The following is a 19828-nucleotide window of genomic DNA, read 5'->3' as shown; positions in this document are numbered from 1 at the left end:
TGGGGCCCCAGCGCTGGGTGAGCCCGCCCGGCCGCGGCCTGCAGCCTGCCCCTGCCCCTGCCCCGCCGGGCTGGAGCTGCCCCCGGCCGGGCTGGAGCTGCCCCCGGCCGGGCTGGCTGTTGAACCGGCCCCGTTTCTCCCGACGCTCACATCTCCACCTTTTGCTGCAACCTGTTAAATCCTGAAATCGGCCCTGCGCCCTCATTTGCTGCCCCAGCCCCGGGAGGTGGTCGCTCGGCTCTGTGAGGCCGTACCGAGGGCAGCCCTTTATTTCCCGGGGAGGAATGCATTTCAAGCGAGACGTGGAAAGCAGTCGGGGTACTGTCAGCCACGGGAACTTCTTTTCGACTTAGGACGTTGTTTCTGATTTTAGTTTCTCAGCCGTGACCTCATGGGGGCATTGACGTCTTTGTGAGATGTCAGCGAGGGTGTGCTGATGTTTCTTTGAACCCAAGCTTTTGTTCGAATTCCCTCGGTAACTCTTTAAAATAGTCAGAGAAAGGCTTCTTAACTTACTCTGTGGGTTTGATTTCTGCATTTCTCTAAGTTTCATCTGCTTTTAGAACGTCTCTGAAAAGCCGGGGTTCTGATTCCTTGAGGCTTCCTTGGGGAGCAGGAAGTGGAGAGCTTTTCTGTCACTCACCTCGGCATGGTTCTGAAAGCTGACTGGAAATGGTAGCTTTATGAGCTTTGTTTCTTCAGAACCCCTCAGCTTCTGGACACGCACATTTGTGCACATTCCCTGACTGACAACTGTAGTAAAACCTTTCTCAATTGAATTTTATTAGATGAAAGACAATGCCTCTTGTTGGTATTTATCTTTATAATGATTGTGCATTGTAGGCTTTCTGGCTGGTTGTTTGGATTGGTATTTCCCATATGAGGAAACAACCACAGAGAGCAAATTTGGCATTTTCAAAAAAGGTCGCCAAGTGTAATAACCACAACTTGTGGATTTAGCAGCTCTTTTCTGGTTATAGCAAGCATTCCCAGCTTTTCTGTGCATCTTGTGGAGAGGGAGACAAAAGTCTCAAGGCATGTATCCAAAATGGCCAGGTCTATGAGCCTCTGGACTAAACGCACTACCTACAGCAAGACATCAAGGTGTTTGCTAGACAGTTGTACGCTCTTCAAATATTCACTGAGCCACGTGGCTTCCTTTGAAAGTTAACTGGCTTTACCAGGAAACCATTTTTCACATTAATGCTGTATCCTGACTCTCCTATGAGAAAAAATAAAATGGGGGAGGCTGTACACAGACCTGATCATCTGTTGAGAGATGACGTTTCTTAATATTTTAAACCTACAGAAGGGTATTCTGTTAGGCTTCGGATTTTGACTGGAAAAACTCCCAGCAGCACTCTCCAGCCATTTTCTCTGGAAAGCCTGTTCTTCTATAGGACTTGGAGTTGTTTACAACAGGCCCTCCAACTGATACAGTAATTTTACACTATTCTAGTAAAAAAGAGGTGCTTCCTTAAAATAAACAACTGTGTGTGGGGAAACCTGCGAAATCCAGGCCACCCTGTACATCTCTAAACTAAGTGTTACTGTTTTCATTTTTCAGTGGCTTGAATACTTGAAAATATGGGGTTGTAGAGGTAAATTCTGCCGAACAATCATAATGCCACTCTTTGTTCTGTTTAAGTATGATCCTGTCAAAGATTGCGTGCCTTTGTAGTAGATGTTAAATATTTGGAACTGATAACTAAACAGTTAAACAGGTTTACAGTATATTTTTATTTTCTAATACCATATTGATTGCTTTTGGATGGAAGCTGGAGTTACAACTGAGTTACACAGACATAATAAATTTCATAGATTTGCAGTGGCAAAGGGCTTGCTACTGAAGATATCAAAGAGTTAATGTGGCTGTAACAGTTTGATTGCATTGGGAATAGTGAAATTTTGTAGGTCACTAGTGTACCTGTGAAGGGCAGAAGGCATGATAGTGGTGTCTGTTTCAAAATCATGTGGTCTCTATTGAGAAATGCAAATGCTGTGGCATAGAGAGAATACGAGTGAACAGAAGGCCTGTTAGTGTGTAGACCATTGAACAGTAAGACTTAACCCTGTGTATGTAAAAACTATGTTCAGGCATAAACTTGTTCCTTAACGCTGGGCTAGAGCAGACGTAACAGGAGAGAATGCATAGGGTTGGGAAACGTTAAGGGGCAGAAGTGGAAGGAGAAATAATCCTCGGTGACACAGACCTGAGGCAGGGAAGATGCATCGTCAGACTCCAGGTGAGATATTTTCCATCTGTTAGCCAGAGGACAACTGTTCTGTGTTTTGTCTTGACACTGTTAGAAACTCCGCTGTCCCCTCCAGGTCGGATCACTGATGCCCTTCAGCAGGAACTACCCATTGCAGATAACTGAGCGTTTCAGCCACCTAGTCAGCGTGTTCCTTAGTTTCTACACATTGATAGCTGAAGGTTTGGCTCAAAGTGGTGTATGAAAGTCAGATTGTCTAGTGTCCTGGCTAATTAGCAGGAAGGAAAAAAGTATTTTCAGTGATGCTGCTGGAATTGAAAGTTCATCTAAGCTTTGGATTACACAGAAGGATAGTAGTGGAAGTTTTCCAGAGGTCCAGGAGCCTGGGATTTTTCTCAGTCCATGGGGCATTGGGGGTCATTTTCCATTCAGTGTGTCCTCTGTCATTAGTTGATGCTGTTAACAGCATCCCGCCTGCACTCTGAATTGCACATCAGAAATGGCTATTGTCATAATGAAAAATAGAAACAAGAAATAAATTCTGTCACGTATATGTTGTGGCCTTGAGGTTGTGTCACAGTAAACCCTTCTTCATGTGTTTGGGAAAAAAGAAAGGCGACCAGTGCGTGTCACGGTGTAGCCGGTTTGTTTGCTCAGGTGAAGGAAGGAGGTGCACAGGGGACTCCATAGCTTGTGAGAGCCATTGTCTTTTTGGAACTGAGAGGACAGTTGCCTGCTTCTCCACCTTGAATGAGTAGTCTTGAAGCATAGCCCTACACAGCGGTTTGAGTGAGATTTGTATGAAAATTGAAAAGTACAGGAGATGAATGATGCCTTGTCTAAATTTGTCGTCATGTAAACCAGTAATTTGGGACAGCTTGTACTGAGTTGCATATGTGGGAGCCTGAGCATTAGGTTTGATGTATGAAAGGGAATGATCAAGTTATTGCCACTAAAAGATGCATGCTATTAAATTCTCCAAGTCCTATGCATATAATTTGTAATTTTATAATTTTTATTCTTTAAAAATCAAATGACCTACCAAGACTGTGCAGCTGGCATGAGATGGCGTTTCTCGTCATGGTTTCTGGGCAGTACTTGCAGAAACCGAATTAGATGCAAGTCTCTGTTCTGCATACATGTGTGCAGGTGGACTCTCGGAAGCCTCCTTCCTTGCTGGATGATACAAGGAAAATGTGAGGAGTTATTTCTGCCTTTCTTTCTGATCAATTGGATGTTTTGGCGTCTGTAATAACATCGTTTTTCCCAGCAGCGAGTGGAGAGCATGTGAGAGATGAGATAGAAGGCTTGTATTGGCAATTGTGATGGATTTCTTTCCCAGAGAAGTCAAGTTAGCAGTTCCAGTGTTGGGACTATGGCTGTAGGAGCTGAACCTCCCAAATCAAAAATACTACCAGTTCTTTTTATTGAGGCTCAGTTAAGAATAATACTGGACAAGAAATAGTGCCTCATCTTTTGGTTGTAGCATGAGAGAGTGGTCCTTCTAAGGGTTATTTGGGGTGCTCACTCTTCCCATCTCTGCAAATATGCATTGCTGTCTAGTTCTGTTGCATCCTAGTTTTACCAGAAGGTGCAAAGTTGACCAGTGATGGCGTGGTTCTTAATAGCAGTAATGGCAATAAGTAACACTTTGGAAATTTGATTTTTCCAAAAGCCCAGAGCAGCACAAAATAAGCTGCAAGTTTTTATACAATCAGGAACAGAACAATCTTGATTTTAACAAAACCTATACCTACTTCTGTTATATGAAGGTTTTTTGGTTTTTTTTTTTTGGTCAAGGAAAACGGTCTCCTTATTACTGAGTGCCTCATACCAAAGGAATTACTTTTAAGCTGTTCATTTTAGCTTAAATCTTTTTGTCATACTTTATAACATTTCAGAATTTTAAAAACACTAGTGAAATCTTCTAGACTTTTTATCACATGTAAGAAGGAAGAATATTGCAATAAACAAGAGGTGCAGTTTTCTGTCAAACCTTACTTAAGGACTGGTAATTACAAGAATACCTGGACTGGTTATATTGGCATTTATGAAGCTCTGTGAGAATTTGGTGATAAAGGAGTATCTGTGGGGCATGTCAGCCCAGAAAGGTTTGGTGGAAATTAAATTCAGCTTTAAATAAAAAGCTTGTCGCAGCACAAACAATTAATAGATTGCTACTTGAAAATGAGTTTTCTCATAGTCTTTGGAAGGCAAGATAAAATATAGTTTCTTGTCAAGATGCATCTGATTTTAAATAGCATCTCATTTTACTTGTTTGCTGGTTGCATTGGTGCATATTTTTGAAAAGTTACATGCTGCAAAGCTCTGTCATAGTATCCATCTGTTACAAGCTATAGTGTATTTCTTCCAAATGGAAATATCCTTAACATGTGAAATTAATAATTCAGCTAATGGGAATTGACTGATCAAATATTACACTGTGTAGACTACAGCTTCCAAGAAAATTGCTGATTCCGAGTTAACTCATGACTTAGGAAGAAGACTGGCAGCCCTCTTGTGTTAGTTTCTTAGCTGCCGAAAGTGGGAATTTCTATGTGGCTAACTTAACTGCAGTTGAATCTCATTCTGGAGTTATCATCTTGTTTTTTAAAGCAACCCTGATGATCTTGTCATTCAAATTCTGTTGAAATAAAAATTAATGGCTCAGTTGAGACGTGTCCATTGCAGCTTGGCATGAGTTGTGCGGTTTCAACAAACTTCATGAAACTTTAACAAACCAATGTTCCACTAAACCTGCTGTTAAAATACATCAAGATACCACTGCAAAAGGTCATATGTGTTATAACAAGCTGTAGTTTTCTCCTTGTCGGAAACACTTGGGTTTAGGTGTTTTATGCTTGAGGACTGTGGGAGTGAGTGGCGAGTAGTTCTGTATCAGAATGCGTGAATGAAGCCTGCCTTCCTGTAGAGTTACTTGTTTTGTTTCCTTGACGTTTGGGAAAGCATAAGCTCTGAACTGTTTCTGCAGATGGAGTGCTTCATGGGGCTGTTTTTACGGATTCCTTTGTGTCTGCTGAGCTATGTGTTCAGTCTCTTGGCATTTCCAAGGTCTCTGTCATATAGCTTATTGTAATGAAAGTTGGAGTTGATGAACCAATATTGATTAGTTATTTTCCTTAACCAAATTTGGTATCGTCTTGTGTGTACAATGGGAATGGAGACATCAGCAGTTAATTGTTCTTCCTGTAGCCCGGGCTGAGCATCCTCAGTTTCTTACAGGAGCTTGCTTGGTCAGCCCATCTTTCCCAGTCCCCTCTTCTCTGGAGCAGTTGGGTGTCCACAGACCATCTCATACGCTCCACCTGTGGTGAGGGAGGGTCACCCTTCCCCTCGGAAGGGAGAACTGAAGGAGCAAAAAGCCCCTTGGTTCCTTGCACCAAGGAGTTCAGATGATTTTCCCTGCAGTTCACCACCCTTCAGCCAAATGTTGACTCTTACCCCTGCCTTCCTAAGGCATGGATAGTTAGAATGGGGGCTGACTTCTGTCAGGTTTGAGGCTGCCTTAAAAACAATTCTTACCTTGGAAGTAAGGACTGTCCTTTCATGTGAACTCTTAGCACGGCTTTGGAGATAACCAGCCAGTTTGTTACATGACTCAATTTTAGGCCATCTAAAGTAGTCCATGGAACATCGTTTTATAAAAAGGGTGGGGAAAAAAAAAGTGATGCAATATCCACTCTAGAACGTGGAAAGCTTTCTTAGGTTTGGCTTAGACTTAATAAACTATGTTAAAATTTCATATTTCAGATTTTGGTTTTGCTTGTCAGCTTGGTATCCGGTCGTGGTATTCAGGCAGGTTTGCTTATAGCTAGAAACAGCAAAGTTACTGCTTATGATAGAGCCACTCAGGTCTTATAATTGTACTATACTGCTTCTTGAATTACAATGCTGATTTAGAAATACAAGAAGATACCAGAGGTTGAAAAGTGTTAGATGACTATTAAAAGTGCTACAAAGCATATTGGAGCTGCTTTAATATGAATACTCGTTCCTTCCCTTCAAGTTGCTGGGCTGGCAGAAGTACAAAGGCTATGGCACAATACTAAGGCTTTTAAAGCAATTTTACTTTGTTGTCTAGATAGAAGATAGCAAATTTCTGCTTTATCTTTCTGAGTGTTCTCCCCTCTTCTGCTTCCCCAGTTTGTTTTTGGGTAGTCCCCTTCCCGACTGATGAGCAGGCTGGTGTGTAAGCAGAAGATTTGCTTGAAAAACAGCCCTGGGATGTTAATATAAATCATCTCGATTTGAGGGGCGGTGTTTTGTTTTCGTTGAAGCCATTAGCATTACTGCTGTGTTTCTGTTACCCTGAGAGGTGTGAGTGCAACTTGATGAGACTGTGAACAGGAACAGGTTCTGGGGATGGATTCACCTTGCTTTGTTGGCCACCTGCAATAAAAATGTCTGTTTGAGGTGGTCCTATGGGCTCATAATGTGTTACGAGCTTAACCTGAGCTGGTTTAGGTGCCTACTTAGTATGAGCTGAAGTGCATCCTAGTTGTGCCAGTTTCTCTTTTCTGAAGATAATTTAGTCTAGAAGAGTTTATCTTAAGACTTAATAAATACATTATTCCAGATAAAACTTGCCGTGGTTAGAGGAATAAAATGGTATTTCCAACCAAAAGGAGTATTCGGGTTTTTGCCTGTAATGAAAGATTGATTTTTCAAGATCCTCAGTTTTTGCTGTTAATATTGGAATATGGTAATGTGTGCTTTTTACATTACTAAGGAGAGAGTTGGATTTGGTGCAAAACTGCATATTAAAAATCAAGGTATTCGCTGTTATATTCAGTATTTTTGTTTTTTGCACCATTGTCTGATGAAATGTCATGGTTTTCTTTTAGGATTACGTTTTTGGGAGTTGCTGTTTAACCATGTTTGCCAGTCTGGAATTACCTGAAGACCTGTTGCATGTCACAAAATACTGAAGTTGTGGAATTTGTTTTGGTAAGTAAAATAAGTATATGATGCATTTGAGTATCTCTTGTTCTTATATATTCTCCTCCTAACTGTACCACTAATAGGTCCTTGCCTCTAATGTTTGTGTGTGTGTTTGAAGGGCTGGGCTGTCTTTCAGAGCTGACTTTTCAGTCTGCCGTAGAGGGTTACGGGCATTTGTCATCAGGTTTGTAGCTGTTTTCAGACCTTCCTCCCAAAGAGGACAGTTGAGACGCTTTTGTGGTGTTATCCCTCTTAAATGCTAAAGTTTGAAGTTCCAAATTGATGGAACTACTCCTAGCTAAGTTGTTCCAGAGGAAATTTTGCTGCATGTTTATTTTTAGGTATTCTTTCATATTATAACAGTGATTCTTAGCCTTACTTAATCTCCTTGTGTAACAATATGACACTTGTCTAGAAGTTGTTTAAAAGTCTCTTTTGTGTATTTTTGCCAAAAACAATTATGTCATTTTAATCTTTGTATCATAGAATGGTTGTGTGTGTATATAGGTTTACTCATTGGTCAGATTTAACAAGCTCCAGGATCACTATGCTAGGCAACAAAATGGTTGAAACAGTTGTAGGAGGATAATACGCTGTTAACAAGTTTGCAATAAAAAGTGTTATGATCAGACTGTTTCTGGGTTTTATAGGTGGTACACTGTAAAAGTATGCCTGTCTGGGTGCATGTGAGTACATGTTGTGTATTAAAATAAAGCCACCTTCTTAACAATATTCTGGCAATGCTGAACCTCCTCCATCCCCATCCTGAAAAACTTAATAAATGCCTTTACATATTTTCTCACTGGCACCTAAACCAAATGAAACAAGAAAACTTTCAAGTGGATTATTCAAGACATTTTTTTTTTTTTTTTTTTTTTTTTTTTCCTTCCTAGTAAGTTGCTTGAAAACTGTTTTTCAATGAATGCAAAAGCAAGGAGGGTTCTTTATCCTTCAGAAATTATTTTGCTACTGCTATTGGAGACTTTTTCTCCTCACTCTCAGTTCTGGATTCCCCAGGGGACTTGATTGTAGTCTCATTTCTGGACTGTTTTTTCTTTCTCTTCCCTGTTGCAGCTTTAAATAATAGTCAGTGTGAGGATGAGGACCCTGCTCAATGCTAACTTCTGCCATCTGCTAGTGAAGGCTGACAGTCAATCCTTCCTTCTGCTCTCGCCCTTTCCAAACTTTTGTGTAATTTGGAAGAGTACTTTTTCAGGTGTAGAGCAGGATTTTAGTACTTTCTATTTAATTGGGCTTCTTGCATGTTTGTTTTGAGAGGGTGCATGTTCTGGTGTGACATCAGTTGTGAAAGTGTTTATTCTGAGTTGCCTGAAATGTATAAACAGCTTGTAAATCAATAAATAGACTGTATTGCAGAAAACCTTGGGCAAGTTACTAGACAAAGCTTGGTTTTGGTTTACTGACTTGTGTAGTGCCATGGTTAGAAGAAAGCAGCACAAGAGGTTTCACATTCTGTTTAAGAAACAAATTGACATAACCTTAAGTTTGGATCAGTTGAGCGGATCTTGGGATGAGGATACCAAGATACCAGGTTTGTTTGGGGTTTTTTTTTTTCCTTTGTGGTTTTTGTTTTGTTTTGTTCTTTTTTTAACCCCAGAGACCAGTACTTCCATCTGGCAGTGCTGGCACTCCAGAGCCTTCTGGCTTTCTGGTGTGCAGCTGTTTCCCAGCTAGTGACAACTGGCTTTTTCAGATTTTGCTCTAATCCCATCTCTCCCAGGGACTGGATGGGATTTTCTAAGTATTGCGCAGTCACGTGGCACTGGGTTTGTTGTGCAGGCTTCCTTTTACTATCGGGGCTGTTGGTGGGCGGCAACATGTGGCATGATAAACTGCCTTCTGGGTTCCCCGTGGTGTGCAGTGGGACCCAGCTGTCCATCAGCCCGGAACTAGACTGTGGCATTGCTGCACGCTACACAAATTCTTCCTCTGGAGAGCGTCTCTCTTGCACATCTTAGTCTGTCCATTATTTTATCCATATGCGAAGTGTACCAGGGAGTTTCAGCCTCCAGCAGCCCAGGGTGTGCACTGTATCCTTCAGTTTGGACACTCCGGTCTTCATGGGCTGTTTCCTGCCACTCCCTACCACCATACAATACTGCAGGTGCATTTTGGTTATCAGTCTGTTATCTGGCTATTTATCCCTGCCTCTCTTACTTCGGTTACATATTTTTAATAATTAGACCGTACTGAATAAGACCAACTTTATAATAAACAGGCTTAACACTGCCCCAGGCCAGGTTCATGGGTAGATCGTTGCCACGTGGTAGCACAGGACTTGCTCCGAGTTTCCAGAAACAATTGCATAATGGGAAATATTAAATCGGAAACTCTAAAACAACAGGGTGCCAGGGCAGGGAGGAGGCCATGCATGTTCTTTGAACGGAGGACGATATTCGGAGACCTTTTTGTGCTGCCATGTGAGCATGAACGCTCAAGTTCATGAAATGCACTGTGGTTATGCAGATCAATTCAAGTATGGTTCTTACTCATCAGAGATACTCTATAGCCTGCTGGGAGTTCATCTTGTTTACAGGAATCGTTGAATGACCGGAGTTTTACCTGTGTGTGCTTATGCTAAAGGCTTTTTGTGTTTATGTGGAAGAGTGCTGAGCAAGGGTACACGCTAATTATGGTCATGTCCTGGCTTGTGATTTATGGAAGTCAACCCTATAACCAGGTGACAGAATTTGTTAGGACGAAGGATGCAGCTGGGATTCATTGGTTTGAGATGGACAGTGTGCTGTGCTCTGCCTGAAGAGGAAGATTTCACAAATCATTACTTCCTCCTGTGATACTTGAGATAAATTATACCTGAATATAGGAACGGACTAACCTGCGTGTGTTTGAGAGGGAGAGAGGGAAGATGGATGTAGCAGAGATCCTTCAGGAGTATCATGTGGGAAAAAAAAAAAAAAAGCAAAGGGAGCTGTAGCTACATGTTCTTGTCCAGAAAGTAACATTTAAAGCTCAATCTTGGTTTGTTTTTTTTCTTAACTCAAGCTTTTCCTGCAGTCCTATGATTTTCTGAGTGAAATGAAAAAAGGCCTGTCGTCCATTGGGATTTAGCAAACTGTATATAAAATAGTGTTCATGAAGGGCCAAAAGTTTAACAAATCCTGTCAGGTTTTGGCACATTGAGGTGAGGCTGGTGGAATCTGGTCTAAGCTACAGCATTTTCATGAAGTCTTTAGAACCGCGGTTTAAGTAGTCTGGGAGTCTTCTGCTCTTTAACAGAGAACATGGATGCTTCAGACACTTCCATTCAAAAAAAGATTTGAAATGTTTGTGTTCTTATAGAGAAATTTTTATTTCTTTGGTGTCAGGGATTGTCAGAAGTACTCGTGTTTCTTGCTGCAGGTGGAACACACCATCCCCTCCAAGTAATGGTGCTTTTTCAACATGTAAGAGCCTGTATATTGAGCTGAGATTTCTGTCCCTGAAAAACTTAATCAAGATGTTCAGATAAATAATCTTCTGTGTAATTTTTCTCAAAATAAGAGTGCTTATATTTCACAGGATGCTTGTCTCATTCAGTGAACAGAATGACTGTGCTTGGTCATTAAAAAGGTTATTTGTGTAGTATTCCCAGCTTCTTTTTCCCTCAAGTCAGTGTATATGTAATGAATGATGTAGGGATGCAGAAGGAGAAGGAATTCTATCTTGGTTGATGTAAAGCCAGCTCTGGTAAAGAAGTTCCCTGTCCAAGAAATTATGTGTGAAAATCAATTAAAACAGCTTTTCACAGGTGCTTATTAATTGTCATTCTCATTTTCTGGGCACCTGACATGAAACTGAGTAGTTAAACTTAATAGAGGTGCCAAACACTGACCTGTAATTGAGATACAGAGCTGAGCAGCAAGGAGTCTGGGGAAGAAAAGAAGATTTAATTGTCTCCGTGTTCACCTGGTAATGAATTTTTTAAATTTTTATCTCTATTCCCCATCTTTAAAATTTCCATGGTAATAATAAGTAACTTATGAAAGCACTATGGAAATAGATCAGTGACTGTGAAACATTTTTACTTACTTTCTGTTGCAGGACAAGAAGAGCTTGTGAGACAAAATTAGCTTTGTTTTTAATCCAAGATTTGAGTCGTGTTTGAGAATGAAGGCCTGGTGCTGCAGTATGAAGAGAATAACTATATGTAAAATAGGTGATTATTCATTAATGCCATTTAGCCTGCCTAGTGTGGTGTAGGGTTGAAAGGGAGAAAAAAACCCTGTATTATGTAAAATCACAGTGTGTGCATAGAGGCCTGACCAAAAGCTGAGGGTATTTTGTGACTTCCAAGGCCTTGTTTTTTCATTTGTAATATTGTCCCTTCAGCAATGTTACACGAGTGTGCAAACAATGTAGAGCTGAATCTAGTCTAACATAGTTAGATTTTTTTATTAGAAAAGGCTGTTTTCTGGCCAGTATCTACAGCTCACCTTTTAATCTTGGAGCTGTGGTTTTAATTTGTGTTGGGAACTTGAACCTCTGCCAAAAACCCAATCTGTATCCTATTCAAGGGTATGTCATCCCAAACTAAATGTTTTGGGTAGGTTGTGCTGAATACTGACAGCTTTGGAGTTATGAGGTCTTGACAGTCCTGGCCGTTGAATTGATTTGTTTTTGACAGCAGTGTTCAGGAACAGGTCCCTTTTTTGGTTTTGACATCAGCTTTGGCTGTTGGTATAGATGGTTTTAATCTTTTAGCAATACTTGCAAAGCGTTGCGGGTGGGAATAGAGGTCTCGCCTGAAGGAGTTAGTGCCATAGCCCTTGTAACGGCTTCTGTTGGAGTGGAAAAATTTCTATCTTAACTAAATGGTATTGTTCACTGTAGATGTAGGGAAAACTTTTATCGTAGTTGTACTTTTGTACACATAACAGCTTAGATTACTATCATAATGTCAAGTAAAAGTTATTGCGAAGTCTAGACATTTCATAAAGTAAAAAACATCCAGTATGTGATTTGATGTACTGATTTCATTCTTATCCAAGCTCAATAGGGGCATGGGGGGAGTTGTGAGCTAGCACAGGGGGAGCAAATTTCAGGTTGTAATGTGCATAAGCAGGTGAAAACACTTAAATCTTTACAAACTTTTAGAAAGAAGGCATAGTATGCCTGAAATTTCCCTGGATGTGAGTTAAATATTTGTCAAATGCTAAACTTCTGGTGGTAAAAGTGCTATGGCTTTCCTACTGCTTTGCTGTACAAAGGAGTGCCTATTGCATCTGCAGTCCCTGAAACTAAATTTGCTGTTTTTTTCCTATCTTTCTATAATTAAAGTATTGCTGTGAGTCTTAGAATTTCCTGGCAGTCAGGCACTGCAGAATTGGTACTGGGTGCTTGCTTGTCCTCTGTACGATATGGAGATGAAAGTAATTGATTTTCTTGTTATTCTTTTTTTCCCTCTCCCTTCCTTTCTACCTGACTATCATTGAGGTCAACTGGAATACTTCTCAAGTCAAGTGCAGCAGCATTCTGTCAGGAAACCACTTCTGCTTGTTCTAGTGGACGAACAGCTTGGATACTGCAATGGCCACCATTTTCAAAGTCATACAGTTTGTCTCACAGACCCTAGCATTGGGTCACCTGGTAGGTTTTTCTGTCGATGATCTATGTGCCATTGAAAGCAGTTGTTAATGTCTTTGCACACTTATTATTGTACTTATTATAATTCTTTTTTTCCCTTCCAAGCATCATCTTAATGTCTGACAGGCTCCCATTGTTGGAAACAATGGTTTTGGATGATCTACCTAACTTAAAAGATACATATGCCTCCTTGTACTCCTCAGCTATGGAAGACTTAGAGGTGGATTTTGATTCAGGACTGGAGGAAGATGAACTGAAACAGGAGGCTGCTCCTGAGGATTCCACGATCTTTGTAGCTTTTAAAGGAAATATAGGTGACAGAGACTTTGAGCAGAAGCTAGATACCATATTGGAGAATGTGCCTGGCCTTTTACACATGGGTAATGTACCTTCTTGTAATTTTTCAACTGTCCTTAAAATATTTATTTATGTAGTCAGGGTGCTTATAGAAAGAAATAGATTATATTGTTTTGGAGTTACTTAGTTTGTAATAAGATTTGTTGGGGTTATTCTTAGTGAATTTGGGAGCTGTTCTTCTCAGAGAGATAGAGTACAAGTTTCTGCAGTTGTTTTATTGTTTAAAACTGATTTCATTAGTGAGTTCATTTATTCCTGTTCAGTTCCCATGTTTTACTTGGGTTTTTTCTCTTTAATTTCCCACCGTTACACATTGCTGTGTTATGTGAAAGTTAAACCAGGCTTGTCCACACAGATGTTTTTTACTACCAAAACCATCCAGTTTAAACCACTGCAGTTCATCTGAGAATGGGTTCACTCTCAAGTAACTGTCAGTTCGAGATGTTACTGCCCCTTTGCTGCTACATTGACCTATGCTACCTGATTTTTTTATTTTTTTTTCTAATGGAGGACATGGAGTGCTCTGACGTACCCCTGTATGCCCACTGAGGTCTGGGGACAGCTATGTAGCTAGTGAGTGATAATAGGCTTTTGGGACAATAACATCTTTTACCAGCACATCTAGATCTTGAAAAAGACATCTGCCCACTGTCTGAGCGTCTTTGTAAATGGTCTTATGATGACTACTTATAGCTGGTCAGTTATGTAGTCTTGCTTGTACAAGTACAATCTTTCTTGATAGACAGCCCTCCCTTGGTAAGGGTGCAGTGTTGTGATGGTTTGGGTCAGTGTGCTTGTATCAGTGACATGCTCCCTCCGCACCGCCAGTTTCCCCAGCAGTGCCCCTCATCTGAGATTACTTGAATGGTCAGGTTAATGGCTTAATTTCTTGCCATTAGTGTAGTTTGCTATAGAAACAGTTAAAGCTGGGTGGGTTGCCTGAAGTGGGGTGGCAGGAACACATACCCGGAAGAGCCTTGGCAACTGGAACCACAGCAGTGCTGACCTGACTTGGCATGATGTCATATAACTGCAGTCTAAAAGCCACGTAATTGCCCGTACACTCTCCCTCTTTCTGCTGATGGTCATCCAAGCTTTTCATGATAACTATAGATTGCCATCCCAGCATGCTGCTCTTCTGTTGCATGGTCTTTTGAAATCACACCATACGATGAAGACTCCACCTTTCTTCTTCAGGCAGGCAGCCTTTGTGTTTAAACAAAGCTAATTTTCTAGATTAGGTTTTAAAATGTTCATTGCATTGCTCGTATTTTCAATAATGTAAAATACCTTTGACTTCTGAATAACCTATGTTATTCATATAACCTATGACTTCTGAATAACCAAACAGAATTTGTCACTTTGTTCTTTTCTTTCCTTTCCATTTTGTCCAGTTGTAGTCACTTGGGTCTGGCATCAGTTGTTGGGGTCCTTGCTGTTACCTGTCGGGGAGATAAAAAAGTTGGGATAAGACAAAAATGCTATGAAGAAATACGACTGTTTTGAGCTGTATCTTATAAACAGTTGGAAGTAGACATAAAACTAACAGATAGTTACTGGTGTAAAAGGGTATGTGTTAATACCATAGATGAATTGTGTAGTTTTTCAATGGAAATAAATCCAATCTGTAGCTGTATGGAGTTGCCTTTGTTATACAGAGGCATCTGCATGCTGGTTTGTTATAAATATTAATGGCAGGATTAATAAACATGATTGAGACCTCAGCTGAGAAAGCAGAAGGCAAATTTTTAAAATCAGTGTCAAATTAATTTGAAAATTATCCATGTGACAAGTAATTTAAACTGATGCAGAGCAAAATAGGAAATTCAGAATGTTGAGTTAGTAAATAACATTGGTTTAGACTTGGCAGATGCAATATTTGAAAAACAAGACACTCAGGTACTAATATCTAGAAATACTGAAACTGATAATGCAATTTTTATATGTAAAATAGTGGAACATTAATAACAGTAATATAGGACTGTTCAAACTTCCACAAAAAGTGGTTTTAAAACTACTCCTGTCGTGTTTCCAGCCAAAAATGTGTTTATAAGTAGGAAGAGGATGAATTTAATACCATTACTGTAGCAGCAGGAGGGACTTGGTGAATTAGTTAAGGACAAGAGATTCCTAAATATGAGTGAGTTATTGGCATTCTTAAATTACATGTTCTTCAGAATCAAAAAGTTAGCAAACTTTTAGTAAATCTGATGTTACAGTGGAGGAACTAGCTGATTAAAATTTGGGCCAATGTTTACGGGTTTCAAAGGGACTTCCTGTTCAGAAAGCTAAAAACTTGAAGCTTAGAAACCTGTGTTAGGAATATACTTTTAATTATCTGTAAATGCATTTTTGTGGCAATAATTTAGGTACCACTCCAGATAAATATATCCAAGATAGCCCTACCTTTTTGCTAATTTCCACCTGTTACTTTTAAAACAATTGACCTATGTAGAAACACTCGTATGTAGAATAGGTTTTCAGAAAACCTGCAGCGTAATATTTTGCATGACTTTAATATGTTTTTTTTTGCAGTGGATTGAACATACCTATTCAGAAAAACTAAATAATATGGTAGAAATTAATTAATACTGCTAGGACTCTGTTAGCACTGGTGTTCTAAAAAGATGGTTTCACAAGCATTTGTAGAGCAAATATTTGAAGAATTAGGGTTTTGTTCTTGTAGTCAGTTTTTTCACACATCCATCTGGTTCACTAACAGATTTACTAAATCTGTTTAATTAGATATTTTTATATCTTTCCAAAGTAGTTTATCCACAGAATATTTCAAGTTTTGTCAAGTGATTGCGTTGCCTATTGCATTGGTTATCAATTGGGTAGTTTTTATGTTGCCAATTTTTGGGACATACATGAAGTGGTTTGGCAGAATCAGTCACTGTATGCCTTTGCTGGAGAAATCTCCTGTATCTGAGACTAACCACTTGATAATTTTCAAAGCCAAATAATTGTTTAATTTTTTTCAGCTGTGCTTTTTTGCCAAGTTATTTCATGATACATGTTTGAAAACTGCTTTTGCACTGACTCTGACCATTTTTTGTTTAAGAATCCAACAAGTTAAAACTGCAGAAGATAGAGCCTTGGAACAGTGTCCGCGTTACCTTCAATATACCCCGTGAAGCTGCTGAGCGGCTGCGAATTCTGGCTCAGAATAATAACCAACAGCTTCGTGACCTGGGAATTCTCTCAGTTCAAATTGAAGGTATTTCACACCTAATTCGCTTCCAAAGGCATTAAGCTAAAATATAAGTGTACTCAACATGCAACTTCGTGTACTGGGTTAATGTTGCAAAACTTCTAATTTAGTAGTTTGGAGAATGACTTCAGTGAAAAGGTGGCTCAAGACTTTTATTCTTTCAATAATAGGTTTAATAGTAAAAATGATAGCTGAAAATCCTCTGAGCATCAGGAAACCTCCTGAAAAATGTTTTTTGAGTGTTAGCTAGCAAAATGTGCCCCAATTTTTTTTTTCTCCTCATTCTTTCATATGAGGCTTTCTTAAGAACAAGTTTCAGTGGATTTCACAATTAAAATACCTATTCTGGACAGTTTTCCAAGAGCACACTCAGGATGAAAACAAGGGCATTTAATGCTTGTCATGGTGTTTGTTTTTCTGAAAATTGAAATCCAGAAGATAAGGGTAGTACGATGCATAACTATCCTTCTGAAGTGCACATTATAGGTAAAGTTTGTTCTTCCTTCCTTGACGTCTTTTAAATGTTCTTTTGAAAATGTCTGTATTCTGCTTTGCTGTATATCGTTCAGTTCACCCAAACTGTGCATTACTTTTAGGGGAAGGTGCTATCAATTTAGCTTTAGCTCAAAACAGAAGCCAAGATGTCCGAATCAATGGGCCCCTGGGAGCAAGCAACTCAGTGCGAATGGAAACGGGGTTTCCCATGCAAGGAGGACAAGGTAAATTCCTTTGGTTTTTATTTGTTTAGCTTTTTACACTTTGAACTTTGTTACTAAGCTAAGTGTAAAATTTCACTGATTATAGCAACTATTGTTTGCAGAATTATTATTGCCATTTTAATTGATGTGTGTTCTTGTTTCTGTACTGTCAAACCATGTCCCACATTATGTAAACTAAATAGTTGGCTGCTTTTTGTCCTACAAACATTGGAGTGATTTGGGTGGGGCAGATTGGTTTGGTTTGGGGGTTTTTGAGGGTTTGGTGGTTTGGGTTTTGGCAGTTTGTTGTTTTGTGGGTTTTTTGAAATAAAGACTGTTAATGCAGATGAGTCTAGTATAGTGAATTCACTTAGAAATGTCCACAAATTATCACAGTTTTCTGTTTAGCTACCTTTATGAAAATGAGCATAAGCCTTTATTCAGTGTACAATAATAAACTATGTTAGATTAAATCTATTATAATTATGGGAAGGAGGACACTGTCTTTGTTAGTTTCTGGTTTTATTTTCTGATAAACTTTTGAGATCTGATCAGAGAGAATTAATTTTCGTGGACATAATAAGTAACTTCTAACTACAAAAGTCAGATTTTATGAAGAGTTAAAAGAAAGCTACTATGTAATGTATTTTAATATCTTAGTAAATAGGATTTAAAGCAATTAAAAAAAATGGGAGCTTTTTTTGTCAGAGTTAATGTAAGATGATGAGAAGGAATGGAAAGAACATTTCACCTCTGTAGAAACCTGATTAAACACTAGTTTAATCACTGTGCGTAACAAGGAATGTAAAACATTTAAGGAAGGTTTTACTTTGAAAGTGGCTGCTCTGATCTTCACTGTGACAATCATGAGCTTCATTTCCTACCTGCAGGTCAACAATATAAATGTAAACAGTATAAACACAACAACAGTATAACCAACAGGTCAACAATATAAACCATTTTGTAAAATAGCAGTCTGTTGAAGTGAAACATTGAAATTTTTCTCTCTTATACCACCTCAGTTACTTTCTAGTATCAGCTTTTGCAAAAAACACAGTACATGTATAACTGATAAAATCTTGTCACTTGGTGACTTTAGTGGCAAGTCAGGCTCAAATAATTAATAAGTCAGTAATGTCTCCTTCTGTAACCTTTTTAAAGGTTTGGAGCTAAAGGAAAAGCTTCAGCATGACCTTAACTTGTTTGTTTTATACCAGGGAATCTAAGCCTTCAGACAGAAATGGGTCCTCAGGTTATTTCAGACAAACAGTTCTTAAAGTTTAAAGAAATGTTTTATTAACAAATAGAGTTTTTTTCTTGTAAAAAAAATAAATCTAAAATTCTTCTTTATGTAAAAACTACAAGACTTGATAATTTTTATTTTTATTTTTTAAGGTTTAATAAGAATGAGCAATGCTGCAGCTGTCATGATGTCCCAGAGTGGAAATGTGCCTTCCTCTATGGTGGCAAGTGGTGCTAGTGCTGAGCTGCAGCCAAGAACACCCCGGCCTTCCTCACAGCCAGGTGGTAAAATTTAGTCACAGTACTGATGTGAAAATGTTCTTGAATTCTTATTCTTCAGCACACAGGCTTGAGCGTGCACTCATAAGAGTACTCCAGAATTGTCCTGGAGTATTTCCCCTGCCCTTTCTGGGAGTTACTCTTTCTGAGGAACCCTCCCTGCCCCCATTAATCTGGTAAAACTTTTCAAATAATTTGGGTGTCTAATAAGTCACCAGGTTGCTTAGTATTTTGTTCAAATGCGTTGAGCAGCAGCAGTGGTATTTTTGCAGTAGAACTGTTGCGACTGAGCTTTATGTTTAGATAAAGGTGAGAGAAGGATTGATTGAATGAGGCAGATGTCTCCAGTAGGAAGCAAATGCACCAGACTGAGCACAACTGCTTTTCAGGAGGGGTAGGTAGACTGGAAGTTTAAGGATTGGGGATCTGGGGGTGTGTGAATGTTTAGAGTTTATTCTTCGCAATTCTGCCAGTGCAAGTTACTTGCATTTTGGGACTACTGAAAAAGAGAGGGGGTTATTCCTTGTTGCTGCATAAAATGATGGCAGTGCTTGCCAACTTCTGTAGATCTGTGCAGTATTTATTCTTACAGACAGCATTTTTCAGAAATGTTTTAAATACTCCAGGAATATTAGTTTATGATACTATCTGAATTTCTTGTTATGCCACTTTTTTTAACTGGTGGGGATAATAGCCCCAACAAGTGGGTTATACATACAAGCTGGGGGACGAGAGGCTGGAGAGCAGCCCCGCGGAAAGAGATCGGGGGGTTTGGGTTGATGGCAAATTGAACGGGAGTCAGCGGTGTGCCCTAGCAGCCAAAAGGGCCAGCTGTGTCCTAGGGTGCATCAGGCACAGCATCGCTAGTCAGTCGAGGGGGGTGATTGTCCCACTCTACACCGCACTGGTGTACTGGGTGCAGTTTTGGGTGCCTCAATACACAAAAGACATCAGACTGCTAGAGTGTGTCCGGAGGAGGGAGACCAAGATGGTGCAAGGTCTCGAGGGCAAGACTTACGAGGAGCGGCTGAGGTCACTTGGCTTGTTCAGCTTGGAGAAGAGAAGGCTGAGGGGTGCCCTCATCGCAGTCTACAACTTCCTCAAGGGGGGCAGCGGAGGGGGGGTGCTGATCTCCTCTCTCTGGTGACCAGCGATAGGACACAAGGAAATGGAATGAAGCTGTGTCAGGGGAAGTTTAGATTGGACATTAGGAAAAGGTTCTTCACTGAGAGGGTAGTCGGTTCCTGGAACAGGCT

At 39.8% G+C, this 19828-nt stretch overlaps 1 protein-coding gene across 17 annotated transcripts in view; it reads left to right on the top strand.

Annotated features, from left to right (window-relative positions):
• The first annotated feature begins 128 nt into the window (after positions 1-128).
• Positions 129-19828, top strand: part of NCOA6 (nuclear receptor coactivator 6) — a 47084-nt gene continuing 27384 nt past the window's right edge. For 6 of the 17 annotated variants that reach the window (XM_010564559.1, XM_010564552.1, XM_010564560.1 and 3 more), the window contains exons 1-6: positions 6838-7184; positions 12633-12785; positions 12888-13162; positions 16204-16359; positions 16950-17072; positions 18447-18578. In XM_010564559.1, coding sequence (XP_010562861.1) covers positions 12898-13162; positions 16204-16359; positions 16950-17072; positions 18447-18578 — 676 coding nt within the window. In that variant the 5' untranslated portion in view covers positions 6838-7184; positions 12633-12785; positions 12888-12897. The other 11 variants (XM_010564553.1, XM_010564554.1, XM_010564555.1 and 8 more) reach the window with 11 other exon arrangements.

This window comes from Haliaeetus leucocephalus, unplaced genomic scaffold, assembly GCF_000737465.1.
Source record: "Haliaeetus leucocephalus isolate CR32 unplaced genomic scaffold, Haliaeetus_leucocephalus-4.0 Scaffold182, whole genome shotgun sequence".
In the NCBI taxonomy this organism is placed as follows: domain Eukaryota; kingdom Metazoa; phylum Chordata; class Aves; order Accipitriformes; family Accipitridae; genus Haliaeetus; species Haliaeetus leucocephalus.
The sequence above is the reverse complement of the archived record's forward strand: the minus strand, read 5'-3'. Positions and strand labels throughout refer to the sequence as shown.